Source organism: Vitis vinifera, chromosome 12, assembly GCF_030704535.1.
Source record: "Vitis vinifera cultivar Pinot Noir 40024 chromosome 12, ASM3070453v1".
Taxonomy (NCBI): Eukaryota; Viridiplantae; Streptophyta; class Magnoliopsida; order Vitales; family Vitaceae; genus Vitis; species Vitis vinifera.
The window spans coordinates 4237673-4253909 of record NC_081816.1 but is presented as its reverse complement, the minus strand read 5'-3'; the positions used below and the strand labels follow the sequence as shown (position 1 = coordinate 4253909).

Below are 16237 nucleotides of genomic sequence, written 5' to 3'. Positions count from 1 at the left end.
TATTTTACAAAACGCCATAAAATAATTTTTAAGAACCGTTTTCAAAAACAGTTACTAAACATATCCTATGAGATTTTTCTTTATATTTTCCTTAAAAATAAGATAAAAAAAAGTTAAAAAAAAATGCATTCCTCAATGATTTACCTTTTTCCCTCTCAAAATTTTTCCATTTTCTTTCTTTATATGTTTTTTTTTTTTTCTATTTTTTTTCCCTTCAAACTTTTCAACCAAACGTAACTTCTTAAAGCTAAATGTAGCTTATGCTTTACCATGGAAAAAAGTAATGGGGAAAAAAATACAAAAAAAACAATAGGAAGAAAATTCAAAATGCATATATGGTATGAACCGTAAATACATGATATTAAGCTAGCCGGCCTTTATTAATTTCATTCATGACATGTAGAGAAGGATTGACCAGTATTAATCCAGAGGAGAAATTAATTTATTTAAAAAATAAATAAATAACAACAACAACAAAAAAAAAATGAACACAACTCTCTGTCACCAACTTAGGATAAGCTCAAGGAGGGCCATTCAGAGCAGATCGTGACATCTCACTCTAAAGTGAAGATTAAGGGAACAATTCAAAAATCTGATTATCTTGTCCCATTTCTTCATAAACCCTAATAAATTTTCTTCTTGTATCATGTCAAAAAGTGAAAAAAAAATTATATCATGGGATTGTGCATGGCTTTTTTAAGATGTGTATCTCTGGCAATGTGTGATAGCACTGCAGCCACGCCTATAAGGGTTAGCCTTTCCTGATCTAGCACAATTATAGTATGAATTCCCACGTCGATTGCATGGCACGTTGTTCTTCTTCAGGGCACCATAGCTAATAAACCTTGACCTTTGAGCAAGTGACCTTCGAACTATATCGACTTCATCCCCCATCATTTCCTCCTCCTCCTCCTCCTCATCGATACACTCCCCTACAAGGCCATTACATGTATGTGATGCAGAGGTCACTTCTCTTAATTTGTCCGTTGAATTGGAGACGTCGAGGTTTGTATCGGTGAATGAGGATGATCGGGTCAGCAAGGGCGAGGCTAGGATGAGGAAGACGAGCAGAAGTCGAATATCCATGAGAAAGAGATTGGGAAGTAGAGAGGTTGATGATGGAGGACTTGAGGTTTTGGAGAAGAAAATAAGCTAGGGTTAGGGTGGGAGTTTGTGTGGTTTGACATGGTTTATGCATGGTGTAACATGTGTTTGTTGGATGCCTATTTCTTCCTCCATGTTTTGCTCTCAAACTCCAAGTCTTTCGGGTTGAATTAGGGTTAATTTTATTGACCTCCCATGAGGATTTGGCTAAATATATTCATCTCACATTTGCTTAAAATTTCATCAAATATCTCTCATCTCCCTCTACATTGATCTTTTTACTCAACTCACCTCTAATTTAAAATAAACAAGGTATTCTACAAATTTTTAAATCATCGAGAACTAGTTGTATTTAACTAAAACTTAAGAGAATGGAATGAAATTAACCTATAATTATTATTTTTTTCTTTTTACAGCTAAGAAATAACTATTGAGAAAGTCAATACAAATAAACTAATTAAAATAATATTTAAAATATTAGGGGTGTCAATTTATTATTTTTTTTTCATATTATTTTCAATAAGGGAAAATTGTGTTTTGGGCCCAGCTGGGCCCAAAAATTAATGTATGGTCCATATAAGTTTCATATTTAAGCCCAACACCCAATGAAAGAGTGGAAATTGAGAGTAAGGATATTGTCTTTAAAAAATCCCTAAAACGCCCTTGACTATTAAATGAAAAAAGTAACCACTCACCTCACCTTTCTCATTCTCTATTTGACTATTTTACCCTTCTCTCACCTATTTAATAGTGGAACCAACTTGAATTATTTTTTTTCCTCAAATATGAAAGATGGTTAAAAATTATTATTATCAAATATATTTTTGAAGTGAATAACTTTTAAATACCTCATCAAATATTATTATTTTTTTTCAAACTTACATAATATATAATAAATATTTTGTAAATATATTGAAAACTTACATAATATATAGTAAATATCATTCTTTATTTTAAACTTATATTATTTCTCATATATATTAAATAATTTTTAAACACCTCATAAAATATTTGTATTATTTGTTTACTCCAACTTGTAAATTAGATATCATCAAATATTATATTTTTTTAAAATTTATTGAACATATAATAAATACTTTTTAAATACCTCATAAAATATTATTAATTCTTTTTTTCTAACTTGCAAATTAGACACATAGTGTTTATTATTTTTTCAAAAATTATGTAAACACTCACATGCATATATATAATATTAATCAAGAAGACAATATTTTTAAGACTAATTTACCAATCTTCCAATAATTTTGAAGGTGTAAATAGGCTAATTGGCCGAATTAAAGTCTTCAAAAATATTCAAAAATTCTCCATTCCAAAATTACCTAATTGCTCTCCACACTAATCCTAAATATTTTTTAATAAAGATTTAAATATTTAAAACCATTAAATAAATACTTTCTTATTAAAGCAATTTTTTCAAAGTAATATGATAAAAATCATGAAATCTTCAAAACTATAATTACAACAAATATTTTTAATTTTAAAACTAATTTCATAATTTAAATTAATGATTTAAAAAAATAAAAATATTATAAAAATAATTTTTATTTATTTATAATTCCATTTAAATAAGATTTTTTTAATCTCTATTGATAACAATGAAATTATGTTTATAAAGGCAAAATAGTAAAAATATATATTTCATTTAGTTTACTTATAATGAACAATTCTAACATAATTTATTTTAATTTTATTTCCTATGTGTTAATTTTTGTAGGGAATGTCTTAATGACATAGTTTGGTAAAAGAAGAAGAAAAAAAACTATTAATAATCGTCTTAATGTCAAATTCAAGTTATTTAAAAATTGTATAAAACCTATTAGGAGCCTTGTACACCCTTGTACACTTAGCACATTTCCCTTGTACAGTTAGTGTAATACCCTTGTACAATGACACAAATTTCATATTTCTCATAAGTTATATGTTCATGTAAGTGTATTAATAATATTTTCAATGGTTTGGTTAAGAAAATGATGGATGACTTAGGATCAACTTTTTTTTTCCCAAATATCATTATTAGGGAAAATATTAGAATTTTCATGTGAGAGTTAAATAAAATGCATGACATAGGCGTACAATCCTTAGGTGACAAGGAAAATAAAAAAGTGGTTTAGAATTTATTAAATTAATTCACAAAGGGTAATCTTGTACACTTTTGTACAATTAGTACATTTCTCGTTAGTGTAATACCCTTGTACAATGACACAAATTTTATATCCCTCCTAAGTTATGTATCCACATAAGAGTGTTTAACTATATTTCCAATGATTTAGTTGAGAAGATGGTAGATGATTTAAGGTCAATTTTTTTTTTCTCCAAATATTATTATTAGGAAAAATATTGGAATTTCCATGCGGGAATTAAATAAAGTGCATGACATATGTGTACAATTCGTGAGTGATAAAAAAAATAAAGGAATGACTCATAATCGATTATAATATTTCACAAATGGTAGCCTTGTACACCTTTGTACACTTAGTACATTTCCCTTGTACAGTTAGTGTAATACAATTGTACAGTGATGCAATAAATGAATAAATAAAATTTATTATTTTTTTATTTTCATATAAAAAAATAGTATTAAACAAGGTTTTCAATTTTCATTTTAAAAAATACTTTTCATTTTTTAATTAAAAATATTTTCAAAAAAAGACAATATAGAAAATAAAAATTATTTTTAAAAATAAAAAATAAAAACTAGAAAAATATTTTAAAACAAAACTCAAATATAATCTATATAATTTTTAACTACTTGTTTTCATCTAAAATAAGTAAATATACCTTTCAACCATTTTATATAAGAAAAATTCAATCTCTATTATGTATTGATATAATCCACTTCTAAAATTAGGTCATATGAAAACATTTTAATTGAGTACTTAAAATAAAAACTTTTCATCCATCCTCTTTCTTTTTTTTTCTTTTTCTTATTTTAATAAATTTTCAATTAATTCAAATCATTAAAATAAATTCTTAATAAACAAATTTGTAACATTTCATATAACTTATTACTAAAAGTCATGTTCAAAAAGTTATCAAAATAAGGAAGAAAGAAGATTAAAAAAAATTAAACTTTTTATTTTATAATAGTAAAAAAAATTTTAAAATACTTTTTAATATAAAAAAATAAAATAGTGAATATATTTATTTTAAATAGTATTTTAATCATTAAATTATTTACTTCTAAAATATAAAAGATAAAAATAAATGTAAAATGTAATTTTTATTTATTTAAATTAATATTTTTTTAGAAAGTATTTTCCAAAATAGTCTTTGAATCATTAATATAATTTTTGTTTATTTATAATTTAAAAATAAAAAAATAATGTTGATTTTTCAATTATTTATAAAAGAGTTTAAAAAAATAATGAAAAATCTAAAAATGGTTAAATAAGAAAGAATAGTGACGTGTGAAGGGTGATAGAATAAAGACAAAAATGAGTCAAATGGGGTATTTTTGTCTATTCCCATCTCATATCCTTGTGATCAATTATGGGTGTTTGATGGACTCTTTATTAATTATCAAAACCAAATGGGTCTAAAGCCCAATTCTCCTTTTCAATAACTTATTTTTTATTCCACTATTATATAAATATGTGTTAAAAATATTTTATTTTAGACTAGTATAATCGCCTAATTTATTTAATAATGTCAGTTTTTTAGAGTATCCTATGTGTATTTAATTTGGAATGTTTTCCATAAAAACAATTGAAAAAAATATTTTTAAAATTTTTTCCCAACACCAAATTCTTTTAAGTTTTTATAATTAATGTCAAACGAATGTGCAATTACTTGATCTTAGATTCTCGGTTAAACTCCTCAATATTTTTTTCCTTTTTTCTTCATTAATCCATGTTTTGATTTATCAAATAATCATATAAATAAAAGGTAGTGCATTAAATAAATAAATAAATAATAATAATAATAATAAAATAAAAAACAAACCATATAGAAAGAGGAAGCATCATATGAGATTGAAATTGAATGGAGAGATATCAACATGTCAAATATGAAACCCTAGAAAAGTTCAAATACAAATAAATCATAAAGCTCGAAATGGGTCATTCATAAACAAATTCATTTTTGTTTTAGGCATTTTCCATCCCCCATCTGCTCCAAATGAAAACCCATTGCCATAAACCCTAGCTGCTCATCAACTAAATGTACAACCCAACGAAGTTGCCCAAAACCACGCTCACACCAAACCCAACGCCTAAAACCCAAACCACCGGCCTAGTCAACCCTGGTGCAGACCCGTGGGGTGCCGGCGCCGGAGAATTCTCATCCCCAGCCGGGGACGAAGCAGGGCTCGGACTGCCCTCCGGTGACTCACTAGGGGGAGACAGCACCGGTGGGTTTCCAGGGACGGATGGAGTAGGAGTAGGAGTTTGAGTCTCATTTCGGACGGCCAATACGACGACGATGAGCCTCTGGCCCTTCTGGCAGTAGTCAGCGTTGCCACCGATGAAGAAGAAGGAACCGGAGCGGTCCAACTTGAACTCTGTGTTGCCGTCAGTGTACTTATTAATCGGATTCTCGACGTTGCACTTGTAGTAATCCTCTCTGTTCACCACCAACACTGAGTTCTGTCCTTTCTCATACTTGAAAACTGCAAAACAGCGCCATTCATAATCGTCGACTCAAGAAACCATTGGAAAAAAAAAACACAGAAAACAAACAAACCAAAAAGAAGACAGAGATGAAGAGATTCACCGAGAGTATCATTGACTTGAAAGCGGTTCCTCTCAGCCCACTGAACGTAATCCTCAGAAGGGTTCGCCGACCACCCTTGTTTGCCGCCAACATAAAATACATAACCTTGAGATGAACACAGAAACGCCATAAAAATCGCAAGAAGGAGCAAAGACGTCTTGAGAAACTCCATTTTCTGGGAAAACCCTAGAAAAGCACACAAAATTCAAGAGCGAGAGGGAGTTGTAGAGAGAGAAACTAATCAAGAGAGAATGTTTGTGTTGAGTGAAGAAGAATAGGAAGATGGTGGATGGATATATAGATAGAGCTGGTGATGATGTTACCGTTGTAGTGTAGCTAAGTCTTCGCTGGAAATTAATCAGAATCCAGGCGCTTCAGCTCACTGCTAATTACTTCCCACCAAAGCTTTTAACGGTAGCTACATATTTCAAGTTTTTTGTTTTTTTCTATTTTCAAAAACATTTTTTTTCTATACTGTTTTGTTCAGTTTAAAATATATATATATATATATACCCAGATTCCTTACCCTTCTCGTAATTAATAAATATTTGGTAAAATTTAAATTTTTTTGCATATATAAATATATAGATATATCTATATATATATATATATATATATTAATGAATGATAATTCGGGATTAGTCGCCTCCACCTTGTTTATTGAACATTATCCACTAAAAAAAATTAAACAAGGTGAGGTAGGTATATGAATTTCCTATTTTTGTTTTATACCATTTAACTTTTTAAAAAATTTTAAAAAATTATTTTAAATTTTTTTAATTACATTAAAAATATATATATTATATAACTAATTAAAATATTATAATTTTTTATACCTTATTTTATTGAAAAATATTTTATTATTGTTATTATTATTATTATTATTATTATATTATTATTAAAAATAAAATAAAAATTAAATTATTGTTGGGTTTTAAAAAAAGTCTCAAACACGTCCCAAACCGATTTGCTTAAATTTCAAATGATGGGACGGGAGGTACCCGAAAAAACCCGCATTGTCATCCTATCATTGAAAATTATGTAATAAATTAGTCAATTTGGTGAAAATTTATGGCATTAATTATTTGGCATATTTTGAATATTTTCATAAGTGGCAACTTTTTAATTAGCAGACTAGCTTGTTTAGAAGACATTTGGGACTTAACGTCCATATATTTCCATGTGGGTTTGTGTTTTAGGGACCGTTTGATGTGGTTAGCTACTTGCAATATGCCAAAAGAATAATCTTAAAAAAATAATTTTTCCAAAAAGGAGATATGGATGGTGATTAATCTACGTGGAATGTTGTGTTTCAATATTAGTCAGCATGGAAGATGGATTAGGAAGCAATATCTGCCTCATGGTGCAGTCATATATTTATTTCTAAAATTCTTTTACTAAATATGAATTTACATCCGATACATCCTTTATTTCGGTTTTAAACATTGGATTTAGACGTTAATTCGATGATCCTTGTTCCTTTTAACAATTAAATAAAAATGATAAAATCATTACTATGATATAATTAAAATTAAAGAATAATAAAATTCTTTCTTTATGATTTTTATATTTTTATATTTTAATAAGATAATTAAATAATATGTTGTTCGGATTTCAACGAGTTATTCAAACCTTTAATCCATGTCAACCTTTTAACTCAAATTGGATCATAATTCATTCAAATCTCACCTCATGCCCTATGAAACTCCAAACCCGGATTGTTGAATGTTTATAATGAAATTTAGAATTAAATAAAAATACAAATAAATATGATTAAGATATAAAAGTATAAATAAATTATATCAAAGTACAAATAATGTAATATGAAGATATATATGTGCATTAGTTTGATTGGTGGTATAATTCAAATTTTATAGGTTTAGCCTATAATCAAATTGTAATTTTGATATTTGATATATAGTCATATTATGTAATTTTGAAAGTGATAGCATCAAATTCACAAAATTAAAGAGTCTAATACCCGTGTTAGACATTTTGCTTGAAAAATAAATTAAAATACTATCAAAATAACCAAAATTAAAAGTTTATCAATTCAAAAACAAATGTAGACGCATTCAACAAGTTGAAAATTTAGGCACAAATTACTCAAAAAAATAAATTCTAAGTGTTTTGATAGACTCTAACTTACCAAAATCAAAATAAAAAAATTTAAATATATATAATTTATGAATATATATTATAGAGTATGATATACATTATAGACTCAAATCTAAAGCAAATGCCCTATAAGATTAAAGTTTTAAGATTTAAACTCGGATTATGTTTGATTGACATGATATGAAAAAAAAAAAGATATCGTATCTCATTAAATAAGGATATCATATCTTATTAGGTAAATATATCATATATAAGATATCATGTCTCATTTGATAAAAATTATGTATCTCATTGGATATGCATGTCCTAAGATATCATTTCAATATCATATTATTAGATGTTACATCTAATTACTTTTAGAACCCTGGTTTTCACCTAAGTAATTTATGTTCTAACTCTTAAGCCACATGTTACGTTTTAACTTTTATCCTAACACCGATAGATCTCTCAATCACATTATTGATTTACATTAAAAATGACTAACTATCTTATAATTATAATTGCTCAAAAAAACCTATTATTTATTTAAATAATTTTTATATTTTTAATTCAAAACAATGGATATTTGTTTGTTTTTTTAAGAAGTTAAGGAAATAATATTTATCTAAATAATTGTTTATTAAGTAAAATAATTATCACTTTTTAAAGATGAAAAATTATACCATCTCGACATATTACTTTTTAACTTTATTATTCATTCATTGGCATATCATTCCCTAAATGGATATGTTTTTTTATTAATTTATTTATTTATTTATTAATTAGAAAAAATAATTTATTAATTTTTTATTTATTTTTTGTTGTAATTTTTTTACCCCTCAAATTTTCTAAAAATCAACAACATAGTATTAATTTGATGTAATACGAGTGGTAGATGATTCAAGAGGAAAGTAGGTGTGATTTCATTATAATTTTAATAAAGAATTTGTTTAAAATGGGCATGGGTTGGGAAGTGGATCAAACGGAGCTCAGAGCTGGTCTATTATCACGCCACGTGGCACTGTATGGCCCTTGTTCACCTATTTCCCAGGCCCTACAGGTTATTTAATCGGGATAGTTATGTTTTAGACCTGTGTCAAAATTTTAATTATTCGTACATATAAGTTCACAGTTTAAATTCAAAACCCAGAAAAAGTATGAACATTTAAAAATATTATATGAATTTTTTATTTTTTAAAAATGACTTTTGTTGATTATAAAAAAAAAAAACATTAATTTAAATTTTATTTATTTTGTAAACCTCAATATAATTTAGTGTTTTGGAAAAAAATACATAATTTTTCAAAAAAAATAAAAATAAATTATTATTATTATTATTTAAAAAGCAAACATCTTGGAAAGTATAAATTTTTTAAAATTATGTATATAAAAAATAATTAAAACTATATCAAATTTATTTTTTTTAAGTGATATATTTTTAAAAAATTTAATTTTTTAAAAATAATAAATTTTTAGGTATATTAGTTTTTTCATATTTTATATCCTCCTCATCCTTTACCAAGGAAGCCCAAAACACAATTGTCCCAATTTAATCAAACCCTATGCGGTTACTCATTTATGAAAACAAGGAAAACACTTTTTCAAAACAATTCTACACCAAATTTTAAAAGCAAAAACATCTCAAACGGTTGCGAAACCACGTCAATCTCCATGTCATTGAACACATTGAAGGAGACCCTCAGGCAGTGCACAAACCCATCATCCTCCACGCTCATCTCTTACACAAACTCCTCAATTTCACGTGAAATCGATCCCATAAACCCTAGAAAACCGCCCAAATCATCCCTCTCTAAGCAGCTTCAACGTCTCCAAGACCCCTTCTCTTTACCCCAAATTCAACCGCGGAACCAACAAAAACAGTCACTAGACCATGAAGAAGAAGAAGAAGTAGAAGCACAAGAAGGGTTTGAGAAACCCCAGTTGGGTTTTCTTCAATTTGACCTCACGGGTCCTTTTGTACCGTTGGTCTTGTCTTCGGACGATGAAGTTCCGGTGATACAGGTGAATCTCTCTACCTCTTTCTCTGTTCTCCGTAACGACCCCGTTTTCTTCCATATCAAACTCAAATTTGTATAGTTTATTTAGGGAAATTTATGAAACTTTAAAGAATTGATTGATAAAAATGTTTTCTTTATGTAGGTTCCAGCATCTATTAACCATAGGCTTCTTGAACATCAAAGAGAAGGAGTGAAGTTCTTGTACAATTTGTACAAGCACAACCATGGAGGTGTTCTTGGAGATGACATGTGAGTATATTGGTTGTTTGATCCTTCTTTTGAGTTTTGTCTGTTTTCTTTCCTTTGCTTCTTTATTATTCTTATCTGTGGACAATGTTGGTGTGTTAATCATGTGTTTGTGATTATGTGTTAGTTATTCATTTTCTGGTGGTTGAATTAGGAACTATCTACAGCCTTCTAGATTTCAGAATCTTGACAGTCCATTTATGGGCTCAAAGCTTTAATTTCTAACTTTTGATTTTATTTGATCCTAGTTTTATTTTTCTGTTAATATCATAATGGAGGGTTTTCTGTCCTTTTTTTCCTTTTGGGTATCCCTGCATGATGAAGCTATTATTTAATTGAACCTGAACCTACAAGCTTTTAGCTTCAACATGTACATTATGAAGGAAATGCTTGTGCGGATAGAACAGCTGATATTTGCTTGTTTTTTCTGCTGAGGCAATTCGCATGGTTCTTGTTTTGTAATCCAGATTAGGCACCTTGTGAGAGTTAATAAAGGAGCACACACACACACACACACACACACACACACACACACATATATATATATATATATATATATGGTGACTCAATTGGACACTCATCTGTCTGTGAGACTTGTCAAAAGAATGAATTCTCGTGGAATAGATTATGAAGGCTTGTTGCTACATGATCCAGAATGAGCAATATCCCCGATCTCTTATGTCATTACATGTGCTAACTAGAAATGCATTCTTACAATCATGTCAATCACCATTGGACCTAATCTTTCAGTGTCTCGTTAATATGAGGTGTGGAATATTTGGGCACATCTTCTGTTTGCATTGTTAAAAAATAATCTTGATGCAGTCTCAGCATAGAAATGGACCAGAATCAGTGATTTGTCAGTTTACTTTTTGTGTTGTATTACTATTACATTTTTTGAGTTGCTGAAGGATACAGTTTCTTTTTTGCTTCCTCTTTCTTTTCTTTCTAATTCTGTGGCCTAACAAGGAATTCATGCTTGATTTTTTTAAACTTCAAAAGGGGACTGGGGAAGACCATTCAAACAATTGCATTCTTGGCTGCTATGTTTGGAAAAGATGGAGAATGTGGTGACTCCACGATACTTAAGGGAAATCAGATGGGAAAGAAGGGTCCCGTGTTAATTGTTTGCCCAACTTCTGTTATTCACAATTGGGAAAGCGAATTCTCTAAGTGGGCAACTTTTAGTGTCTCTGTTTACCATGGTGCAAATCGTGATCTCATTCTCGACAAACTAGAAGCACATGGAGTGGAGATACTTATTACCAGTTTTGACACATACCGAATTCATGGCAGCATCTTGTCAGAGGTTCCGTGGGAGATAGTGGTCATTGATGAGGCCCATCGACTGAAAAATGAAAAATCAAAACTTTACACTGCTTGTTTAGAAATTAAAACTTGTAAACGAATTGGTCTGACAGGAACCATAATGCAGAACAAAATTATGGAATTGTTCAATCTCTTTGACTGGGTGGCACCAGGTTGTTTGGGAACACGGGAACATTTCCGGGAGTTTTATGATGAACCCCTCAAGCATGGCCAGAGGTCAACTGCTCCTGAAAGATTTGTCCGGGTTGCTGATGAGCGAAAACAACACTTAGTGGCAGTTCTACATAAATATCTTCTAAGAAGGACAAAAGAAGAGACTATTGGCCATCTTATGATGGGAAAGGAAGATAATGTTGTATTTTGTGCGATGAGTGAGTTGCAAAAACGGGTTTATACAAGGATGTTACAGTTACCAGATATCCAGTGCCTCATAAATAAGGATCTCCCATGCAGCTGTGGTAGCCCTCTTACTCAAGTTGAATGTTGTAAAAGGACTGTACCAAATGGAGTCATCTGGTCATACCTTCACAGGGACAATCCTGATGGTTGTGATTCATGTCCCTTTTGCCTTGTTCTTCCTTGTCTTGTCAAGCTCCTGCAGGTTATTGAGCCACTGAAAATTGTCATTCATTTTGTTCTCTTTTTGTTTCATTTCTCTCTGTTTGGTTCTTGAGGAAACATTAAAACAAGAGAAGAAACAAAATTTGATTATTATATTTTCTGTTGTTTTTCATTTGTAAAAAGAATGAAGAACTCAACTTGACTAAGCCACAAGTTAGTCATAAGCCTTAAGGTGTAAAATATAAATATCATAGATTTTTTTTAACTTAAAAGTCAAATAAAAAACTGGATCAAAACAAAAAATAAATAAATGAAATAAAATAAAATAAAAGTAGGAACAAGGAACAGATTTCTGAACCGTTCCATATTTGGAAAATAGTTTATTGTTATAAGAGTTTGAGAATTTTAAATCTATAAAGCCACATGGGATCTCATTTTTGGAAGTAAATTCATCTGAAATATGATTTATTGCTCTGCTTTGTTTTTTTTTTTTTTGCATGATATCAATAATTATCCTTTAATTTTTGGCTACCTAATATCTCTTCATTCCATAAAGGTGGTCAATAGCTGAAATGTATATCAAAGACTGAAGAAGTTCTACAATCTCTATATGTGTTAAGTAACACTAGTGGTGTTAAGTGAAGCAAAAGAGAGAAAAATTAGAAGAAGCTTTAGAGTATCCTACTGTGTAAAAGAGTATTCTGAGACATAAATTTCAAACCTGTGATGAACTTCAACACACGAAGTCTTTGTTTCTTACCTTGCAGTTAGGCATGAGCCTCAAGTGACTTTAGTTTCAAGACTGTCTTAATGTTGCTTTAGCAAGCTTTAAGGTATTGTTTTTGAAGCCTTGAATGCTTATAAAGTCAAATGTTGAGAATACAACAGAGCAGTGAATTGTAATTTTTTTCTTTTAGTTTAATAAGGTTTCTGATTCGATGCTCCCTATTCATAAAAAGGGGGTAGGCAGTATTAAATTAGGAAGACAAGCCAAAATTGCTTATTTTGGTATAGAGCTACTTTAAATTGGTTGAGATTGTCTTTGCAGTCTGTGCTGGCTGGTTGTCTCACTCTCACTAGTGACAATCAATTGCCTTCCAAGCTTGTTACAATCATATTATTGTTGTTGCTCTTTTTTAGCTCTAAATTTTTGAAATTTTCTTACAGATAAGCAATCACTTGGAGCTGATTAAACCTAACCCCAGGGATGACCCTGATAAACAAAGAAAAGATGCTGAATTTGCATCTGCTGTGTTTGGTACTGACATTGATTTGGTGGGGGGAAACACTCAGAGTGAGAGTTTTATGGGCCTAAGTGATGTTAAACACTGTGGCAAGATGCGAGCATTGGAAAAGTTAATGTTGTCTTGGGTTTCACATGGTGACAAAATTCTTCTGTTCAGTTACTCCGTCAGGTGATGACCATCAATTCACTTAGCAGTACCTTTAAGTGCCTGTTTTACATTTTTGTCTAGTTTCTAATTATTATTTCACTAAATAACTGAGTATGTTTTCATTCTTTGCTATGGTCAAATTATAGGAATCGTCACAAAAAAAAAAAAACTTTACATGACAATGGTCCATTCTAAATTGATTTCAGAAACAAATTATCACATGAGCCCCTCTCCTTCTCAGGTAGTTGTTGGACTTCCTGTGTTGAAGTGTGAACTTTGTATCTCCAATTCTTCTTGGTATCCTAGATTTATGAGAACATGCATTTTCATACTCGATTTTAACTAATCACTTTGATTGCCATATTTATCATTGTAGTTAGCATTCAGTATGCATTTTCATCCTGTAGAGGAAGATTGCTAAGATGATTATCCCATGCTTTTTCTGTTGAGTAATAAATAAGACCTGGATTTTCCAAATGCTATTTCATTTAATCTATTTGAGAGAAATATTTGAAATCCCTCTTAGAAGCTATGAATCAACTTCTTATTACACCATTCAAACCTGAAAATGATGCCCAAAAACCCATAAAATGATTTGATTCCCAGCCCCCTAATTCTAGAAATTAAATTTTGAACTGAATTTTGAAGATAAGAGAGTTTTGGAGTAGTGAGTTGGATTCTTTGTGATTACAAATGCTTGGAAACTTGAAAAACCTGAAGGTGGAATCTGTGGATATAGCTGAAATATTTGTTTGCTTGTCAAAGAAGAAAAAAAGGCTTACAGTGCTGAGAAAGTTCTAAAAATCATCAGCAAGAAGAAAGTTTTTCTTGTGCCAATCACCACAAAAATGAGAGAGAAGAGGAGGAAGAGAGAGTTGTTTTATGCTAAAGAGCTGGCTTTTGCGAGCATAATTTCAGGAAAGGGCCAGCAACGAAAACTTCTTCTGCAACTCACGTGCTTCTTGGTCTTTAAAGAATGAAACTCAGAATTATGTACCAGTGCTACTAAATTTTTTTTCTGTGGATATTCTCTTTTGCTTTGAGTTTTTACTTTTTCCTTTGTTCTCCACCAAACCACCCCCCGGTCACTTTATTAACTCCTGAAGTTGAGATGTTTTCAACAGGATGTTGGACATTCTGGAGAAGTTTCTTATACGCAAAGGTTATTGCTTCTCAAGACTTGATGGTTCCACTCCAACCAACTTGCGTCAATCTCTTGTTGATGACTTCAACTCAAGTCCAAGCAAGCAAGTAAATATTCATATCAGAAATTGATTAGGAAGAAACTTATGATTCAATTTTCTGTTGGGCCTAATTTCTTGTTTCAGGTGTTTCTTATATCAACCCGAGCTGGTGGGCTTGGACTGAATCTTGTCAGTGCAAACCGCGTAGTAATATTTGATCCAAACTGGAATCCTGCTCAAGATTTACAGGCCCAGGACAGGTCATTTCGTTATGGGCAAAAGCGTCATGTTGTGGTGTTCCGCCTTCTTGCAGCTGGTTCTCTTGAGGAACTTGTTTATTCCCGTCAAGTGTACAAACAGCAGCTGTCAAATATTGCAATTTCTGGAAAAATGGAAAAACGATATTTTGAGGGTGTCCAGGTGTGGAAATTGATTTTTTTGGTCTCTATTATTCCTCTTGATTCTTACATTTGTGTTCAGAACATCAGCTTTCTTTCTTTCTTTTTTAATTTAGAAGCTTCTGTTCAGGACTGCAAGGAATTTCAAGGCGAACTTTTTGGGATCTGCAACTTATTTCGTGATCTATCTGATAAGCTTTTTACCAGTGAGATCATAGAGTTACATGAAAATCAAAGACAAGATCATGGGCACAATCGTAGTACAAAAATGGATTTAAGTGAACTTGGAAGCTACTTCGTGCAATCAAAAGAAGCTATTGAAACAGTTTCCTCAGCGCCTGAAAGCAGAAAGCCTAAATATTTTAAGAGTGATACAACGCTCGAAGACTTGGGTATGTTCTTTTTTTCAAGGGTGCTTTCTCATCTTCAATTGCCATACTGCGATATATGCTATTTATCTGTAGAGAAGGGCTAGTAGGGTGTGGGGCTTCTCAAGTATATAGCAAGAAATGAATTGAGAAACACAGAACTTAAAATATCCCATACTGAAATTAACTGAAATTTTTGTTCAGGTATTGTGTATGCCCACCGAAACGAAGATATCGTCAATTTTGGTCCCACAATTCAAGGGAAGGAAGAAGCGTCTGTTGCTCAGCATGATGGCCAGAGGCAATCGCATATCCCTGTTGCAGAGAAAAGAAGACCAAATGGAGTATCTAGAAAAGAGAATGCTTCTTCAGCCAAGGACTGGAAAAAGAGAGAATTTAGCCTCCTGGCTCAGTTCATGGGCATGAAAGAGGTTGAATTCAGCAAGTGGCTGCTAGCGGCAGCTCCTTCAGAGCGTGAGAAAGTGCTTCAAGATTACAAGAAGAGAAAGAAGAAAATACCTAATGGATGAGTAGGAGTCCTGATTCCCTTGAATTTGTAAATAAAATGGTTATAGACCTTCAGTGTATAATATTGTATCATGTGAAAAATAAATGTACAGACCTTTAGTTTAGGGTTAATCTTTAATCATTTTTTCTCAAATGGAGCTTTAGCTTGTAAACGAACCCACGTTTCAGGAATGCACATAAGCTCAATATGGAAGCATTTTCTGGCAAATGTTTAGTTTAACTGCAAATTAATCCCATCCTTAAGCTTATTTAACCAAGAAAACAAGTCAGGAGTGTTGT

At 30.7% G+C, this 16237-nt stretch overlaps 2 protein-coding genes across 2 annotated transcripts; one reads left to right on the top strand and one right to left on the bottom strand.

The window, feature by feature from the left end:
* Nucleotides 1-5069: 5069 nt before the first annotated feature.
* LOC100267820 (early nodulin-like protein 1) lies at nt 5070-6102 on the bottom strand. The gene is made up of 2 exons (XM_002275170.4): nt 5836-6102; nt 5070-5731 (listed from the first exon to the last, which is right to left on the bottom strand). The coding sequence occupies exons 1-2, from the start codon at nt 6005-6007 to the stop codon at nt 5280-5282; spliced, it is 624 nt and encodes a 207-aa protein (XP_002275206.1). The 5' UTR covers nt 6008-6102; the 3' UTR covers nt 5070-5279.
* A 3364-nt stretch (nt 6103-9466) lies between these two features.
* Nucleotides 9467-16166, top strand: LOC100259230 (switch 2). The gene is made up of 8 exons (XM_010658681.3): nt 9467-9954; nt 10093-10199; nt 11199-12126; nt 13254-13501; nt 14605-14731; nt 14809-15084; nt 15193-15454; nt 15635-16166. The coding sequence occupies exons 1-8, from the start codon at nt 9511-9513 to the stop codon at nt 15958-15960; spliced, it is 2718 nt and encodes a 905-aa protein (XP_010656983.1). The 5' UTR covers nt 9467-9510; the 3' UTR covers nt 15961-16166.
* The last annotated feature ends 71 nt before the right edge of the window (nt 16167-16237 follow it).